This window comes from Setaria viridis, chromosome 9, assembly GCF_005286985.2.
Source record: "Setaria viridis chromosome 9, Setaria_viridis_v4.0, whole genome shotgun sequence".
In the NCBI taxonomy this organism is placed as follows: Eukaryota; Viridiplantae; Streptophyta; class Magnoliopsida; order Poales; family Poaceae; genus Setaria; species Setaria viridis.
This window is the reverse complement of record NC_048271.2, coordinates 55,128,934-55,146,525: the sequence shown is the minus strand read 5'-3', so window position 1 is coordinate 55,146,525 and position 17,592 is coordinate 55,128,934. Positions and strand designations below refer to the sequence as shown.

The 17,592-nt window shown below is 47.1% G+C and overlaps 1 protein-coding gene and 1 long non-coding RNA gene across 2 annotated transcripts; one reads left to right on the top strand and one right to left on the bottom strand.

Moving 5' to 3' along the window:
* Positions 1–9,799: 9,799 nt before the first annotated feature.
* Positions 9,800–13,054, bottom strand: LOC117840525 (uncharacterized). Its single transcript, XR_004637026.2, has 2 exons — positions 11,843–13,054; positions 9,800–11,011 (listed from the first exon to the last, which is right to left on the bottom strand). It is a non-coding gene; the product is annotated as an uncharacterized lncRNA (long non-coding RNA).
* Positions 13,055–14,607: 1,553 nt separating this feature from the next.
* On the top strand, positions 14,608–17,417 carry LOC117838915 (SUMO-conjugating enzyme SCE1). Its single transcript, XM_034719113.2, has 5 exons — positions 14,608–14,772; positions 14,889–14,972; positions 16,628–16,780; positions 16,867–16,980; positions 17,093–17,417. Exons 1-5 carry the CDS (start codon positions 14,704–14,706, stop codon positions 17,153–17,155), a joined length of 483 nt encoding a protein of 160 aa, XP_034575004.1. The 5' UTR covers positions 14,608–14,703; the 3' UTR covers positions 17,156–17,417.
* Positions 17,418–17,592: the final 175 nt, after the last annotated feature.

Sequence of the window (17,592 nt, the reverse complement as noted above, 5' to 3'; positions counted from 1 at the left end):
CGTGCCTGGGGTCTATTCTAAATCCAGCAAACCATCCGTGCCTCTTTTTGGTGGGGTAAAATATTCCTCCAGCGAGATGTTCGCCTTTCTACCGTCTTTGAATCGTGCAAGTAGCAGTAGAGAAAAAGGGAAAGTAACTCTATCTAGCATTGATTCACTGAATGGAAATCGGTTCGCCAGTAAAAGAGGAACGGAAAGGTAAAGCATCCCTTTCCTTCTCCGGGTGGAAGCATCGTTCTCCATAGTGGCGGTACGATATTTGGTCTTACCGAAAAATTCCCACCTGTCGTTGCCCGTGCATTTGGTTGGATGCAACTTTGAATTTTCACACCAATCACCTGCGCAGCTGCGCTATCATCACGTGGTTCTGATTTATAAAAGATGTGACTGTTACTAGCCTTGGTGATTTTTGCATCTCTAATGAGCACCATGGAAGGGGCGCAATCTTTGAAGAAACCAAATGAAAATGTGCATGTTTTTCGACTGGCGAGCGTGGAGCCACGGCATGTAACTTTCGCAGTATCGTCCCTTGATTGGGCAACCATATAGTAGAGCTAGAAAAATTTTCCTTTCCACGGCGTCACATGCGGGTTTTCCATGGAGACGACAAAGTAGCTAGCGGCCATGATCTACAACTATCACCATATTAAAGGCCTTATCACTATATTCATTCTTGCTAAAATGAAATTCTATCTTCAAATGTTTTTCCTCTTGACAGCATCACCATGCGCCCTTCTAAAAAATAGTGCAATTTCATCAGTTGTTAGTGAGATGCATGTGGACGGGTGATGCGTGTATAGAACCAGAACAATATGATCCTATAATCCAAAGGAAGCAAATTTTTTACAAATCAAAGGTCAGATTGTGCAACGACATTTTAATTTCTTGCATAGCAGATCAGAAAAAAGTGCATTCCATAATCTGTCAAACTACGTTTAATATTGTTTGGAACGTAGAACGGAGCCGAAAGGACAGCTCTGTCTAAATCATTGTCAATACTCATTCTACTGTTTGCGTTCGTTTAAAACCAACACATCACGAATTGATAGATCTTAGAGCAAGTGGCGTCTTTTGTCTTTATGTAGGCCGCAAGTTGCATCTGGCATGTGCCAAATGCTAGCGGAAGACAGTACTGCTACGAGAGGCTGTTCCAGTGTTCACGAACTGATACTGATCAGACGTGCGAACAGGACAAACTGTTGCTCACGAGCACTACTACTATATTATTATTATGACACTGGTTAGCATTCAAGAGCAGTGCACGAGATGAACTGCACTAGAAAAGTGTCGATATGAAAGAAAAGAAGCTACAGCTTCTACAGCGGAGAAGAACAGCATCAAAGCCCAGTCAAAAGAGACCCAAGGAATCAACCTATCGCCAATCAATCTTTCCCATCAAGGATTGCAAATACCAAAACAGAATCACGCAAATGCCCAATATCGGCATCTTATTAGGTCTCAAAAGTGTACTGCCATGTGCTGGTCTGCACTTTAAAAAAAAATCTGTAAAGGAAAAAAACTGATTTGCACTTGACCTTGGTTGAATGATTGATAACACTAGAACAGTTACATCTGGGAGGACGTATATGTAGAATGAGTAGAATGCGAGGGGGTACCGAGAAAACCTCATGTGGCAGGCAGGACCGCACGAGCCGGCAGCCAGGGGGAACACCGTCAGTGGCTCTTGACGGAGTGAGCTCCCCCGTCAAATTGTCCCCCGTCAGTCCTTTTCCAACGACCCACAGCTACCTCAAAACGAACCATGACGCCCAATGACGGGCGGGGCCCGCAACGGCAGCAAGCCACTTGTCATCCAGTGCAGCAGCGAGCGAACAGCCCACGCCGAGTCCATAAAGCTGTCATGGGACCACGCTTTGATGGAAGGAGCAGCCGTCGGCCAATCCCGAGCGAGCGGGGCCCATGTGAGTGTACGAGGGTTGCGAATCTGTCGGCGTCCTCGGACCAGGACCCGTACGGAAAGCCACTCCCAGGGTGGCACGTGGAGATCCAGGACGGGCCACTTGGGCTACTTGCCTGCTGCCCGCTCCTAGAAATGGGAGGATTCACTGTGGCAACCCATTTTTTAGCGCAAGTAGGCATGGACGTGAGATGTTTTCTCCCAGTCCCCAGTACGGGTGAACAAGAACCTGAGACTCTGGGAATTGACTCTGGTAAATTAGGTGTAAATCCACTTTCTTAGCAATCTAATCACCTGTCACTCTAAATTAAGAACTTAGGAAAGTCTTAGTCTTTGCATGTGAATGTCAACATTGTATTTTGCAAATCAGACTTTAAAAAGTCCATGCCTATCAACACATTGGGTCAGGACATTGTTTAATGAAGTGCGGAACGAGGGTACACCTTATAAAAGAGCACGAAGAAAACGGAGAGAGGCGATGGAGCTACTGGAATACAAGAAAAAGATCTTGCGGATCAATCAGCCCGTTCGGCAGCCACCTGCCTGGCTTCGCGGCTGGCTTCAGCTGCAAGCGGCGGTAGAAGTAGCTGGCCAGCGCTGCTTGCTGCTACTATGATTCTTGCAGCTGTTTTTCCTACTGCTGCGCTGCTACATTTCAAATTTAAATTTGTAACGGTGAAAGAGGAAAAAAAATTTAATTTTTTGGCACAAACTTAACCCACTGCATCGAAGCTACTAACGTACACAATAAGCCACACACTAGAATAACATATTGCGCACCAATTGCTACATACAACATACAACACAAACATACACACATACGCATACATCTACATCAAAGATTCCTGCCGTGATCCAATCTCATACACTGGCCATATCAGGAGTAGCATTTGCTGCGACCCATGCGGACACCCCGTAGTCCGGAGTTCGCGCCATGTTCGAACCTACAGTACTTGCATCGGCATGGTCCAGCAAATAATTGTGGAGTGCGAAGCAAGCAATAACGATCTTCGTTTGCCTCTCTCGATCATAGAATAGAACTTGCCGCAAAATATGCCACCTGGATTTGAGCACGCCAAAAGCTCATTCGACAACATTGCGAAGACTGGAATGGTGGAAGTTGAATTTCTCCTCCAAACTTTCAGCCGCTTTTCTGCTGAATTCCTCCGAATGGTACCTGGTACTTTGATACGGCCCCAGATAGCCTTCACGAACTGCGTAACCCGAGTTCACCAAATAATATCTTCCTACAGAACATCAAACATACTCACCATTAGTGCACCAACTTTTACAATTGTTGCGTCATGTGCGTAATTGGGCAAGTACCATACCTGGAGGTGGATGCGGGTAGTTCGGTGTCTCCATACACTCCCACAACACCGACATGTCATGACTGGACCCTGCCCTCCCCGCTCCTACATACGTGAACTGCATGTCCATATTCACTATTGCTAACACATTAAAGCTTGTCCACCCTTTTCTATTAATGAAATCAAAACGAGACTCACGCCCGACCTGTACGGGAATGTGGGTTCCATCTAGAGCACCTATACACCCATCAAAGAACGGTGCATATTGGTTCAACCTACGATTAACCTTGGAGTACGCAGGATCCTTTGGAGCGATTACTGTCTGGGCAAATGAAAACATTACATCTGCCACATACGCCATCTTTCTACTAATTGTGTCCAAACTCCGCTCAAATCTATCTCTAATTTGACGACAAGCCTGTTGTGTCGCACAAGCCCAGACGAACATACCTAAAGCCTCAATAGATTCTACCCCTTGTGATGATTGGAACCCATGATTGTTAACCAAGATGTCATGCAACTGAAAGAACGCGTCGGGATACATACGAAAATTGTCGTAGCACCTCCAGCTTTCCCGCATATTGAGCTCAACCCATTGCCGTCCGGTCATGCGTGGCAACTCCACTGGCAGGTTCACCACAGGAGGTGGCCTTCTGTTCACCTCCACATATGCTGCTACAGCTACTGCTACACTCGCCAGCTGGTACACGATGGAGCTGGAATCACTGCCGGTGTCACTGTTTGATTCCTCAGCACTATTCATACTTGCATGAACTAGTGCATGCACAAACGGAGGGGGATCAATCAACAAAGCCTACACATTACTAGTTGCACCACAATTTACAGATGAATTTGTTTCAAACCTGTCAAGCGTCCTCGCTTTCCTTCAGGATTGGCAAGTGTCTTCCCTTTCCTTCAGGTTCACCAGACAAGTAACCAATCCTCCTCCCAGGACGCCTGCTGAGGGCCTCCAATGGCCTCCCCACCTTCCTTCAGGTTCACCAGAATAAAACCAATCCTCCTCTTGAGACGCCTTCTGAGGGCCTACAATGGCCTCCCCACCTTCCTGTTCACGGCACAATGACAACAGACATCAAAATTCCTCGTCACTGTTAAGACAAGCGTTGTGACACAAGTAAAAAGAAGTGGTCATGTAGTACAGATCATGGGCGACATTGAACTTGAAAAAAATTTAAATTGCAGTACAACACAATGTTGATGGCATAGGACACGTTACATAAGCAAACATTATTGTTTCAACCCATCAGTACACATCACTAGAATGAAACAAAGTCATGCCGCAATCACTCTACTTGTTCTCCCTGTCCCAGTTGAATTGGATCCAATTCAGTCAGCCCTCTTTCGTTTTCATCTCCGTGAAGGCCCTTCGATACACTGCATTCTTACATAAATAAAGTGCCTGACAGTACAGCTCAGACCCCTCCTCAATACCACCTTCTTCTATAAGCTGCATTGCACGATCCAGTTCCTCCTGCTCACGGTCGCCACGTTTCTGGCTCCTCGTTGCCACAGTTTCAGAAGGTTCCTTGACATAGTCCTCCAAGCTGCCACTTTTCTTTTTCAGAGGACTGTCAACAGAGATTTCCCGGGTTGGCCTTTTGGACAAGTTACGAGCACTACTAGCAGCCATGGGGTTCAGGTAGAAGTCATGTGCATTGGCCTCATTCCCCACGCTAGGTGTCGCCTCACGAATACCTCATGCCATCAGCAAGGTGCCCCTGTCTTGGGTGTCACGGCCATACAACGTGTACAATTCGTCGAGGAACGGGGGTGGCTTAGCAGAACTCGTCTGGGCAGCACCAGCACTGGTTTCCTGCAATGATGAACAGTACATGTCAGTAACAAAAATATGTTGGTACACATAAGATGAGCAATAAGTTATGGTACTGTCAAAGGACGTACCCCTTCATCGTCATCCCAAAAGCTGAAATCAGCAGCAACGCCACCAGTTTCTTTGTCACGGCCTAAACCAGATTGGACTTGCAAGTCCTTCCAGCTCTGGAATGCTCTCCGCATGGCGTTCAGCTTGTTCTGCAGCTGCTTGCTGCCCAAATTCAGACCAGTCTATTGTTTGAAGTTGCGGTACACGTGCTGCCATCCCAACTTAGTTAGGCACCTGTTGCTCCAATTGAATTGGTTCTTCTCAGCAATGCACAGGTCCAGCAATATTTTCGTCATGGCCTCGTACCAGTTAGCGCGACTGCAAGCCATCTGAGTAGACAGCAGCTGCAATTATATTGCACCGAAGTATGGAACACCAGGAGGCATACAAGTACACAATTTCAGCAGTAATGGATATGTTACTGGCCTTAGTAGATGTCTTGGCACGTTTGTGGCGGAAATTGTACGGATAGACCGGTAGGGGAGAGCACGAAGAAGTGGATGACGTTGCCAGTGTGGGCACCATTGGTAGTTCATCGCGGGTGGGCTGCTACTAGGCTTGTAGCAGACGCCTGGAAAGCTGACCAAAAAAACAGACACATCACTTATGTTGATTGTGTTGTATAAAAGTTTGCACATTTCAGCTAAAGAACATGCTGCAAGCACAATGCACACAAGTGATAACATCATGAACATGGACACAACCAGGTAAGTTTCAACCAACTAAAATTATAACAACAGTTTGAATGAACCACAGGACAACAGAAGAAATAAGACATCGTAATGAAACCAATAACTCAACAAAAGAAGAGATCAGTAAACACAGATTAGATACTCATGGTTTGTAGTATGAGCAAACATGTCATGGATGTCTATTTGTCATGGTTTACCAGTTATGAGCTCATACATGTATGGCAAATTTTTTGTAGTACAACATCACAGTACAAAAATGGAGCATGTGTACCCAAGTAGCAACAGAAAGCTAACAATTTACAATGCTAATGCACAGAACAGCCAAGCAGCCGCAGCTTCACAGGCATGTGGCTTTTGTTGAACGCAGGCATCATGGTTCATAATCACAGGCAAAGCAGCAGTAAAGCATCTTCAGGAAGCCACACAAGAGTAAGGGCTCTACATTAAGGAAGGCAGGAGTTACCAGAAGCAAATCAAGAATTTTTTGGCCCAACCAACTGAATGTCAACCATGAACATGCAAAAACAGTGGAAAATGAACTTAGGTTCAGCAGATGCACCCCTTTCGCTACCAACAATTGCGCTTGACCAACAAACGAAGGCGGGTAAACACTTTGTGGCTGCAGGAGGCGTACCTGGGTGACCTCCTCCACCTCTAGTTGGCAGGCGGCCGGGGGGGTGCGGGAGGGGGGGGGCATGGTGAACACCGCGGCGGCGGAGAGCCCGGATCCCGTCTGCCGTGCTGGGCAGCGACCTGGATCCCTGGCGGCGGCGTTCACCCCCGGTACGGTGGCGCTGTGGTGGGGCGGAATAGTCCGCCGCCGGTGAGGAAGAGGCCTCCCGTGGTGATTGTACCCCTTGTGTCGCTTGACCGATGCAGGGAGGCGGCCACCGAGGACGGAGCACGAGGGACTGACAGCGGCGAAGAGCGGGCGAGATTTGGGAGCGACGGCGGCGGAGCGCGGGCGAGCGTGAGGGAGCGGGCGAGTCGAGGGAGCGGCGACGGCGGAGAGCGGGCGAGCGCGAGGGAGCGGGCGAGATCTGGGAGCGACGGCGGCGGAGAGCGGGCGAGATATGGGAGCGGCGGCGGCGTAGAGCGGCCGAGCGCGAGGGAGCGGGCAAGGCGATGGACCGACGGTGGCGGAGAGCGGGCGAGAGCGCGGGAGCGGGCGAGCGGAGGGAGCGACGACGGCGGATCGGGGGCGAGAGTGAGCGACCGGGCGAGAGGGAGGCGAATGGATAAGGACTGGAGGCGATAGGAAGCAAAATGACGCGTCTCGCGTCAGTGCCATCAGCCGATCGAACGGTTTCACTGGACTAGCTGAACGGCTAGGTTGAAAAGCCCAGCCGGCTGTTTCAGCCCAGCTGAACGGGCTGAATATAATTCATTCAGCCTTGAAGTTTTCTTTTATGTTATCTTAAATCCTTATGGTCTAGCACCCACCATTTTTATATGTGTTTCATATTCCCCTCTATGCCCATTAATTAGCCAATGTGATTATCGTGTGGTTTCCAGCATGGCCCGGCTTGTCCCGTGTAGCAGCATCATGAGGAGCTTGAATACAAGAATTACACAGGATTGTTCACCACGGAGGAGGCATGAGATGTTGAGAAAACTCATTGGCCAGCTTCCTTGCGAAAAGGCAATGCAAATCACATGTGAGGCCATGCGAAAGTTACATTAGTTTGTCAAAGGGGCAGGGGTACTGAAAACCTATAAAACTTGACCGGGTTAGATGGGAAGGAACGAAGATGCACTTAGCACGTGAATATTATTTTTTTTCACGCGCATATTATTTGAACACCCCTCTCACCCTACGCATGTACTTATTGCTGGACATGACCGAGCGATTTGTCGGACCAGGTGGTTGCTTGTTTACCGAAGAAGCAGAGGTTTGTGCGACACTGTTTGCTCGAATGGACAGGTGCCAAGGCCAGCATGCAACCCCTTTTGTGAGACGAGATGCTTTTCCGTGCGTCACATGGTGCAGGGTTGTGTGATCGAAGCAGTGACGTTGTGGTCCTTGCGCGGCAGGTGCAAAGGTGACCTGTGTGGATGTGGTGCGGCCTCGCTGCCGCGGCTAGTCGGGCCGTGCCGGCACGCTGCCCTAACAGTTTGTGGCTCGCAAGCAACGTAACGCCGAGGTGGTGTTGGAAGGCAAAGGATATTATTTTTTCTCAGTCTCACTCGCTCGGACAGTCAGACGCCCAACACCAACAGCAGCATCTGCGTACGCGAAATCCACGGGCACCATTCCCATTATACAGTGTTTGCGCTGAAATCGGACCAACACTCGAACGTGCGGCACGCTGAGGGATTCCTCTGTGTGGGCTAGTAAGACCGGTTTCGCCAGTGAGCCTGGTGAAGAAACCAACGAACGCTCGTCTAGGAGGGACCCGTCAAGGTAGGCACATCTTAGGTTGTTCTAGGGTCGGCAGGCCACCTAGAACGTTCTCAGATATCATGGAAACGAAGGAAGAGCAGTAGATGTGGATTGGAAAAGTTAAGGTAAAAAGAAAAGGTATAAAGATAAAATAGTAGATTGATAATATTTTTGATCGATTGGATACCCTCAATCGGCCGTAGCCCTTTATATTTATAGGGAGGAGAGGTCTTGCCCCATTAGAAGTCGAAACCCTAACAAAACCCATGTCAAAATACAACTCCTAACTCGAACTACACATACCAAAACGGTCTAACCGGTTTTCCTGGGTGCAGATCTTCCCGAGATCACAATTCTCTCATCTGAAGTCCAAATCGGACGTTCTACATATGCATTTTGATCTACTCGACGAGAGCTACACAATGGTGTAGTCCAATTTGCATTTTGAGGACTTTAGTCAAACCAGTCGGACCGGTTGGGGACTGGTTCAGAACAGATCTGTCCAAGTCTGTCAATTTTGGTCGCGAACATATAGTATCCAACTTAGGCAACGACGACATGGCGATCGAGCCGGTTATGGAAATGCTGAGCCTAGAATTATTAATAAAGCTATGCGCATGAGGTGGGTATGGGCGTGTGGCTGTGAGTCCAACATGGCGTCGAGGCAGGACGACAGCGAGAGCCTTCGATTCGACCCCCGGACACTTGCTGGGTTGCCACCCCCGACCTCTCCCAGCGTTCCCGCGGTACACCGTCGGCCGCGCAGGTCACTGTCGTTCGTCGCAGCGAGGAGGGAGCAAGGCGTTTGTTTGGTAGAGCTCCATCTGATTCTGATTCTTTATGGGGGCTGATTCTATGAGAGAAGTGATTTTGTGGCCGAAAGTGATTTTTTTTTATTCTCTAGAATAAACTCTTAAAATTAGGATGTAGAATCACTTCAGAGAACCATGATAAGCTACTTTTTTCCACTCCCAGCCTCTTAGTTCATTTCAAAGAATCACTTCACAAAATTAGCACAAAATCATTTCTCTCTAAAAAATTATTTGACAAAACTTCTATATCAATTAGCAGAAAATCAGCTCCAGAAGTCCTGCCAAACACACCCTTGTTACGCGTCGCTCCCTGCTGTGGGGCGGCGCGCCTCCCTCTCGTTCGTGATAGGCTGATAGCACAGTTTTCGCGTGGGCCGCGCGCGACGCCGCCCCGCCCGGGTCCAGACTCCATGCGTGGGGCGCTGCCTCATTGGTTTGTTGGTATCGCCGGTGTCAGATGAGTCCCCGTCTCGGCCAGGCGGGCGGTAGGACGGAGGACGACGCCTCCCTCCGCGCTCCGTCCGGGCAGGCCGGTGGTCCATCCGATTCCGGGACCAGCAGTCTCGCACTCGAACAGTCGCGCTGCTGCTCGCGCCAACGCCGATGCAGTACGCTGCTACTGATTGGCTCCGCGACGTGCATGCGCGTACATACTAGGAAGATTGGCGCGCTCCGGCCGCGCCTGTATGCCGTCCACGGTCTTATATATTCAGCATTGTGTCGCCACGTAAGACATTAATGGAACAAACGAGATATAGCAAGTTACATGCAGCGGTTGACATAAGAAAAAAGGAATCATCAGCTTTTTTATACACTAAGAATTTCTCAGAGTAGCGCAACAGGCAGGTCATCTAAAAAAAGTTACATCATTCTTGTATGTGCCCAAGAAATGAGTTGACAGTAACTGAAAATGTTACATTAATTACAACAACAATCATGTCATAGGTACGCATCGGTTTTGCCACCAAACAACTGCAATACAAAGAAACTGTTTCGACGTAATCTGCAAAAGTCTCTCATGGAAAAAAAATAGATCTCGTGGTGGTAAGCTACCGCATAGCACCTTACCCTCCATGTCACCTGAAAGGTTCTGCAAAAATGAGGAATTCCTCTAGAAATCATATAGCACGCTTAGTCTGAAGAGGGGAACAAACATATTATTTTGATTGTCAAGGAGCTCCCCTCCACGCATAAAGGTACAGTCATGACAACCAAATACAGATAATATGATGTCAGACTTTGAAAGACTGCTGAAAAGTGCGAACTATCATCGAGTGAATAGGTGTGAAGTTTGAAAGCATAGACAGGAGATTGCTTTTAGGGCTCTAAGAAGCTCCATTCTCTGCCAACAGCTGACAGCATCCATCACCAGATGTGTGGAGCTGTGGGGTAAATGGGATAACAGAGGTCTACATAACACACAATTTCACACAGATATAGAATATCATGTTCCTTCAACTTTCAGCTATGGATGACTCAACATGTTAACTCCTAAAAATGACTGCTGGAAAATATAATACGGAAAATATTCAGGGAGTAGTAAAATGCATATTTATTAAGCAATCAGTTGTTTTCGGTTATACTTGGATGAAGCGTCAAGAATATTGTGCCATGCAGTTAGCTAAAATCTGCCTCTAATTGAATCACTTTAGTTGGCAAAGAAGGAAACATATTACAGGATCAAGTAAATTAATTGATGAACTGAAAAATGGAAGACAAAAATCTTTGAAGCGGACCAGTATGCAGGAAAGTTAACTTAATTTCACTCTTGTTTGTATCACTGCTATTTAAGAACACAAGGGCAACACTGGATCACTACGTCCAATAACATAAGTGACTATCCAGATCAAAGGGCACAATGGGGTAAAAAGAGCTTTACCTAACAATAAAGAGGTAAAAAAATACCTTCAGAAGATGTTGCCATATAGAAGAACCTCCAAAATCCAATGTTTTCGAGTAATAATCTTCTACTGGGCATGGACAAAGCATGATGCTGAAAAAAGAGAACATGGTAATTGGTAAATAGAAGGTAAATTTGAAATAGAAGTTATGAAAACACCTAAGTAATCACATAGTAAGAGTAAATAAAATAAGATCCACTAAGTACATGTAATTGCTAATCTGCACCAGGTAGGTAGGCATACCGAGACCCTGATTCCAATTGCCAATCCGGCAATTCACAGGAAATTCGTATATTATTAGATCTTGGTTGCGCTTAACAAACTATTATTGCCATAAGATGTTACAGGGAAGGAATACATAACATGGTTGGGCTGGCACATTGCACTATCAGCATCGTTTTGGGCTTTGCAAACCATAAGCTCTTGAGGCACAGCAGGACTGCATTGTTTTTGGACTTGGAATTGCATCAAAATTGAGTGTTTCATCATTATTAATCATTCTGAATCTCAAGTTTGCAGTAATTCATGGAAATTTGTCTATAGCTTTCTGAACTGATGGCTCAAATGTTGACGAAATACAGTGACCTTGACGTCATTGTTTCAATAGCTTCCATACATCACTTTATGATAGATAGCACAGCTAGGCAAGACTATGCTGATAAAATATATGATGACATTTCGCAGGCATAGTTGTAAGAAAGAACATGCAGCCTAATGCCATGAGATGAGAACACATATACCTCTGCAAATTTTACGACCATACAACCAACATTATTAACATATTGATCAGCAGTCACCATGGAGAATTTAAATTTATGTGCATGTACCACAAAGAATTCAATCCCAACTACGGAAGCATGACGCCACCATAGCAGCCGAAAGAAGTTCATGAGGGAAATATTACCAAATGCAGAACATTTTACCTAATGCTTTTTCTTGAGAAGTGTATCATAGAGGATACGCAAATAGAGTTGGGAGCTGCATCACAGGATTAAGCTGGGTCATGTCGGCGATGTAGTATTAGCACTACAAGTCTCAAGGATCCATTCGGGCACTGCATCTCCTGAACGAAGAGGTGACACATCAATCGAAGGACGGGAGTGGTGCTTGAGGCACCACGACCCGCCGGCCGTTGCCGCATCCCGCGTCGGCCGCCCGCGCCGGCGGTACCCACCGCCGGATCCCGAGCCCGCTGGCCGCGCCGACCGTCCCTACCGGATCCCGCATGCGGCGGCCGCCCTCGCCGCCGGATCCCGCGGCTGCCGAATCTGAGAGACAAAGCAGCGAGGGAGAGAGAGGGGCGCTGCCGTCCGCCGGATCCGCGCCCGCCGTCCCCGACGCCGCATCCCGCCTTCGCGCTAATCCTCGCGGAGCAGGGCGCCGCCTTGCCTTGCCCCGCTGCCGCCACGGGCCGCTGGTCGCGTCGCACCCACGGGCTGTGGCGACGCGTCGCCCCGCCGCCGGTCCTGGAGAGGGGCGGCGAAGGGAGGAGAGCGGCGGTGAAGGGAGAGAAGTGGAGGAGAGGGAGGGAGAGGTGGGAGGCGTGCGTGGGAGAGAGAGGTAGCAGAGGGAGGCCGGCCGGAACGGGAGGATGAGCAGGCGACGAGGACCGCGAGGCGAGGCGAGGCGAAGCAGGTTTCGCCGGGCAAGGACGACGCGACGGGCTGACGGGCGACGCGTGGAACGTGTCGTGGCTCCGCTGGACAGCTCATTTTTCCCTGCTATACGTGGCACAACGCAAATGGCTCAGCGGGGACAGGCTCTCGCCGGCCTCCAATCCTTGCAGCAATGTAGTTATAGATATTCGGCAGGCGTACATACCGGTGGCTATACGAGGATACTCCGATCCATCATACGCCTATGATTTGTCGCCTTCCATGCTACCACGCCCCTACTCGACCTAGGATAGGAAATCAATGGCGTCCCTACTGTACACGATTGCTTCCTGCTCAGAGCAAGTTGCAAGGTGGGTAGGGTGAGCCGCTGAACAGTAGTAGTAGCGCAAGAACATTACAGCTACTAGTGCCGGTGGTCGCAGCTGCAGCTGTGACATGGGCTGTCTAGGGTCTGAGCGCCTCGCAATGAATGACAAACATGCCCACAAGTCATGCTTCTACTGCCTGGTGGGGGTACAAACCCAGACGAGACTCGAGAGTCGTCGAGTATGGTCCAAGTATTGTGGACGTACGGCCCACTCGGTTCCAAAGCCCAGGCCGTACTCACCGCTCGCTCTGCTGCAGCAGCACTGCAGAGTCGCTAATATTGGGCCATATGTTGGCCCACGTATTGGCTAGCTGCTTTTTAGCTTCGCTTTGGAAAGATTCAAGTGCAACTCTCTCGGCCAAGTTCACAGTTTAATCTGGTGTGCATCATTTTTTTCTTCTAAATTCTGTTTTGGAGCAAATACATTTCTCGTAAAAAATCAGGTAACTGAGGACCTATTTCCCTCATAGATTATATAAACTGGATTATGGTTCAAGATTTAAGAGTAATAAGTAAAAGAGTATTATGGGACCACTATTTCAGATTATTATGCTAGCTTATTTGAGATTATTTGTGGTTCCTACCCATGACCTATAATTCAACTTGTATAATCTAGGTGAGTTATAATCTCAAACAAATAGGACCTGAATACATCCAAAAAGCTAAATCAGAAGAGATGCTTTTTTCCATCAAAAGATATTCATATACTGGGACAGTGAAATGAAAGGGTTTATGGCCACGTTTGGATCCAATTGTGGATTTTGAAAATCTAGATTTTAGATGGATTTCGAGAATCCAGATTTTAAGCAAAATCTGGATGGTGTTGTTTGGATCATAGATTCCAAAATCTGATTGTATGGTAGTTTGTTAAATAGATGTTTTTATGCCCTTCTACCCAAAAGAGTGGGCAATAGCAGATTGGATAATTATCTAGAAGGTTGATGGGTAAAATGGTAAAATATGCATACACCTTTGAGCAGCTTTTGGGATTCTCAAAATCCAAAATCTAGATTGTAGAATCTGGATCAGAATCTGTCATTTTTGGAGGGCAATCCAGATTTGGATTTTGGATTTTGAGAATATGATGTTCTCCAGGGCCTACGCCGCACTGCCGCCGGAAGGAAGGAATCTCAAGTGGCAGCAAACCAAGTCCAAGTTCGTCTCCTCCCCGAGGAGAATTTGCACATGCCGCTATCTTGGCGGTTGGGCCCTTTTCCAAATTCCAAAGCCGGAAAATGGCGTGGTTGGGAATATGAACCTCGGCCTTTTCCGGCGCATCGGGCCTCGGCCCCAATTCCCCAGCTGGAGCACACCGTCCCCAGTCCGGGTCCACCAAACGTTGACCGCCACGAAAGCGACGACGACCCATCGGAATCCGATGCTCCAAACAGCAGCCAAAAAGGAAGAAACGGAATCACCTTCACAGTCTCTGCAGGTGGGCCTCAAACGTGACCTCAAAGCAAGGAAGAAGCGGGAAACTCGAGCGAGCGGGCTGGTCCCCACATGACTCCAGACTCCTTGCGTTCGCGTCACGCTCACGCCTGGCCGTGGCCGGCGTCACCCACTCCCTGACAAGACGACCCTACAGGCATTACCCTCCTGGAGCCCACTAGCCAGAAAAACTGTAAAAAAGGAAAAGAAAATGCAAAGAAAAAGGAAAAAAAAAGGAGAAAAGGGCGGAGTTAAATACGAACGGGCGCAGCGGCACATCATTCGCGCAATCGCGAAAAGTCCAACCCCCAAAAAAACTCCCCAGCCGGAGGCGACCCGAGGAAGAGGAGAAGCCGCCGCCGCCGGAGCCATGTCTGGGGGAATCGCTCGCGGCCGCCTCGCCGAGGAGCGCAAGGCCTGGCGCAAGAACCACCCGCATGTACAACCTCGATTATCCCTTTCTCCCCCTGATTACTCTAATCCTCGGTTTCCCGCGGTGTGTATCGTATCGCCGCAGGCTGGAGTGCCTGATCTGGTCGTGCTGTGCTCACGCAGGGTTTCGTCGCGAAGCCGGAGACGCTGCCCGACGGCACGGTTAACCTGATGATCTGGCACTGCACCATCCCCGGCAAGCAAGGGGTAAGCGACAGTAGATAAGTACTGGATGCTACTGGAAACCGAAACCCTAGCTCTGTTTAGGCCTCACATTAAGCGCAAGATTGGGCCAGTTTGATGGCTGCCCCTATAACCGTGCTGTTTTTTTTTATCAGATCCCTCGTCTGGTGAACATTTTAGATTCGTCCATTAGGTTTGTTTATGTAGCCTAGCATCCAGCCTGTACTGTGGCGTCCAGTTCCATTATGTGTGCCTTGCGTTTCAGATTTTGATTGTGATTGGGATACGTTCTTAAAGCTGGTTGCTTGGTTGTGGTGTCTAATTCCAGACTGTATGCATTTTGATGCCATAAAAGAATTGAGGGAAAATGCATTGCTTTTGCTTTAATTCTGTGATGTTTTTTTTTCAGGTTGCTAGAGCAGGGTGCCTATGTTAGTCTGACCATCCAGTTTGACTGTTGCATGGCTTGATTTAAGTTGTGTTTTCCTTATGTAAATAGATGGTTTCTTTAGCTAAGTTGAACTGTCCACACCTATAATTCCACTAGAAATGGATTTGAATGTGCATATGTTAGTGTGATCATACAGTTTCGCTGTTACACGGCCTGATTTAAGCAGTGTTTTCCTTATGTAAAAAGATGGTTTCTTTAGCATGTGTTGAACTGTCAACACCTAAAATGCCACTGGAATTAGATTTGAATGATAGTTTTGTATGAACAAATTTCTGGACGAGTTATCTAGATGCTTTAGTTGTAGTGCTCATTTTGATAACTACAATTTCATATCATGGTTGACTGACACACACTTTAAAAGCTAAATGGGGAGTAATTCAGGTTTTCACATTGTACACATGGGGACTTGTACGAGTATTGTTAAAAAAAAGTTAAATAGTTTATTTTTGGTTTGTAGAGTTGTCCTTACCTTATTTCTGTAAAAGGAATATGTGGAGACAATGACACCAAAGCTTTATTCTAATAGAAATGGTTCTGTAGGTTTAAGCTTAGCCCCTCCTGAAAATTACTTGAAGTTTGTGGTATGGATTACACCATTAGTGTTGAGCATGTTGGATCTTTGGATGCTTATCAAATGGCACCTATAATTTTAATTGATGGGTGCTTTTGTAGCTCGATTTTACTTCTTATTGAAAAGCTGTATAGGACCAGATACGAAGTAGGAACTGTGGAATCAATGAGATATTGAAGTAACAGATTCCTATTTGAAAATCACTAGCATGCTTTCTAAGAACACGTGAGAACCTTTTAATTACCCAAGGGTTTTTATATTGTATATCTAGCTACATTCATGCTTACAAATGTTAATAAAATCGTTGAGTTCCTGCCAGCCAGCTTCTAGTGAAACCTGAACCAGTAGTCCAATCTGGTGACAGCAATCAAATTTTTCTCTTTAATAAAATATGTTTATTTCTCAATGAAAATGAATTAGATTGTTAGAATTTCTTGTTATCTGTTTTGGATGCTTTCAATTATTTGTTTCAGGTTATGTAATTAAATTCTTGTGCAAGGCTAGCTATTTGAGCAACTTTATTTATCCCAATCTTGTATTGGTCATGACCTTGTAGTTTATCTTCTTATTTTGTTCCAATATGTTTGTGCAAGATGTCTGCAATAAGACAATGTAGTTTTAACTTCTGACTGATTCCCATCTTTATTTCTTTGGCAGACTGACTGGGAAGGTGGATACTTCCCTCTCACCCTTCATTTCAGTGAGGATTACCCTAGCAAACCTCCCAAGTGCAAGTTCCCACAGGGCTTCTTCCACCCAAATGTCTATCCTTCGGGAACAGTCTGCCTTTCTATTCTTAACGAGGACAGCGTAAGCTTTGCAGATATTTTGTAGGTCTCTGTGATGCCACACTTGATTGATTTTGTGGTCTTACTGTTCCAATTTTTGCTTGTCAGGGCTGGAGACCAGCTATTACTGTCAAGCAAATTCTCGTTGGGATTCAGGACTTGCTTGATCAGCCAAATCCTGCTGATCCTGCTCAGACTGATGGCTATCACCTTTTTATCCAGGTTAGTCAAAAGTGATTGACCACAACTACACAACTGTTGGGTGCATCTGCTTGTCCAAAACCATACTCAGATATTCAGTCCTGTGTTTGTAACATTTCATTTGGCTTTGCAGGATCCAACAGAATACAAGAGGCGTGTTAGACTGCAGGCTAAGCAGTATCCGGCGTTGGTCTGAGAACAATTGCCCATCTAGGGATCCATGCTGCACATCCGCATAGTTGTTGCCAGTGTCTTGAATGAAAGACCAAATGTAACATGGTGCTTTGAGAAGTAACTATTGTCATTGTGAACCGAGTGCGTCTGTTAACGGTGCTGTTAACTGTCCTGAGCGTGTGTTTTGTGGGATAATGTCAAAACCCTTGCTTTGTCTGGTTTGTCTCAAGAATTGCTGTGTTGTCTAACTAATCTAAATGTGGGACGGTCAGTATGCCTGGATACTTATAGCGCCTCAGCTGTTGTTCTTGGTCTAAGACTTGCAGCGAAGGCGCAGTCGATCATTGAAACATGCTGTGACGCATGTCGTGTCAACGTATAGTCATCCTTAGCATTTCAGCAAGGATGCTGTATTGCTGTGTTATTTTGAACATCGAAGTATAGCGCACTTGCGCCTGA

What these genes read in the sequence shown, in the direction of transcription:
- LOC117838915 (XM_034719113.2), top strand. Translation starts at nt 14,704, where the DNA reads ATGTCTGGGGGAATCGCTCGCGGCCGCCTCGCCGAGGAGCGCAAGGCC. An exon ending in GGCGCAAGAACCACCCGCAT is followed by an intron (nt 14,773 to 14,888) that starts GTACAACCTCGA and finishes GTGCTCACGCAG; the next exon opens with GGTTTCGTCGCGAAGCCGGA. An exon ending in CCATCCCCGGCAAGCAAGGG is followed by an intron (nt 14,973 to 16,627) that starts GTAAGCGACAGT and finishes TTTCTTTGGCAG; the next exon opens with ACTGACTGGGAAGGTGGATA.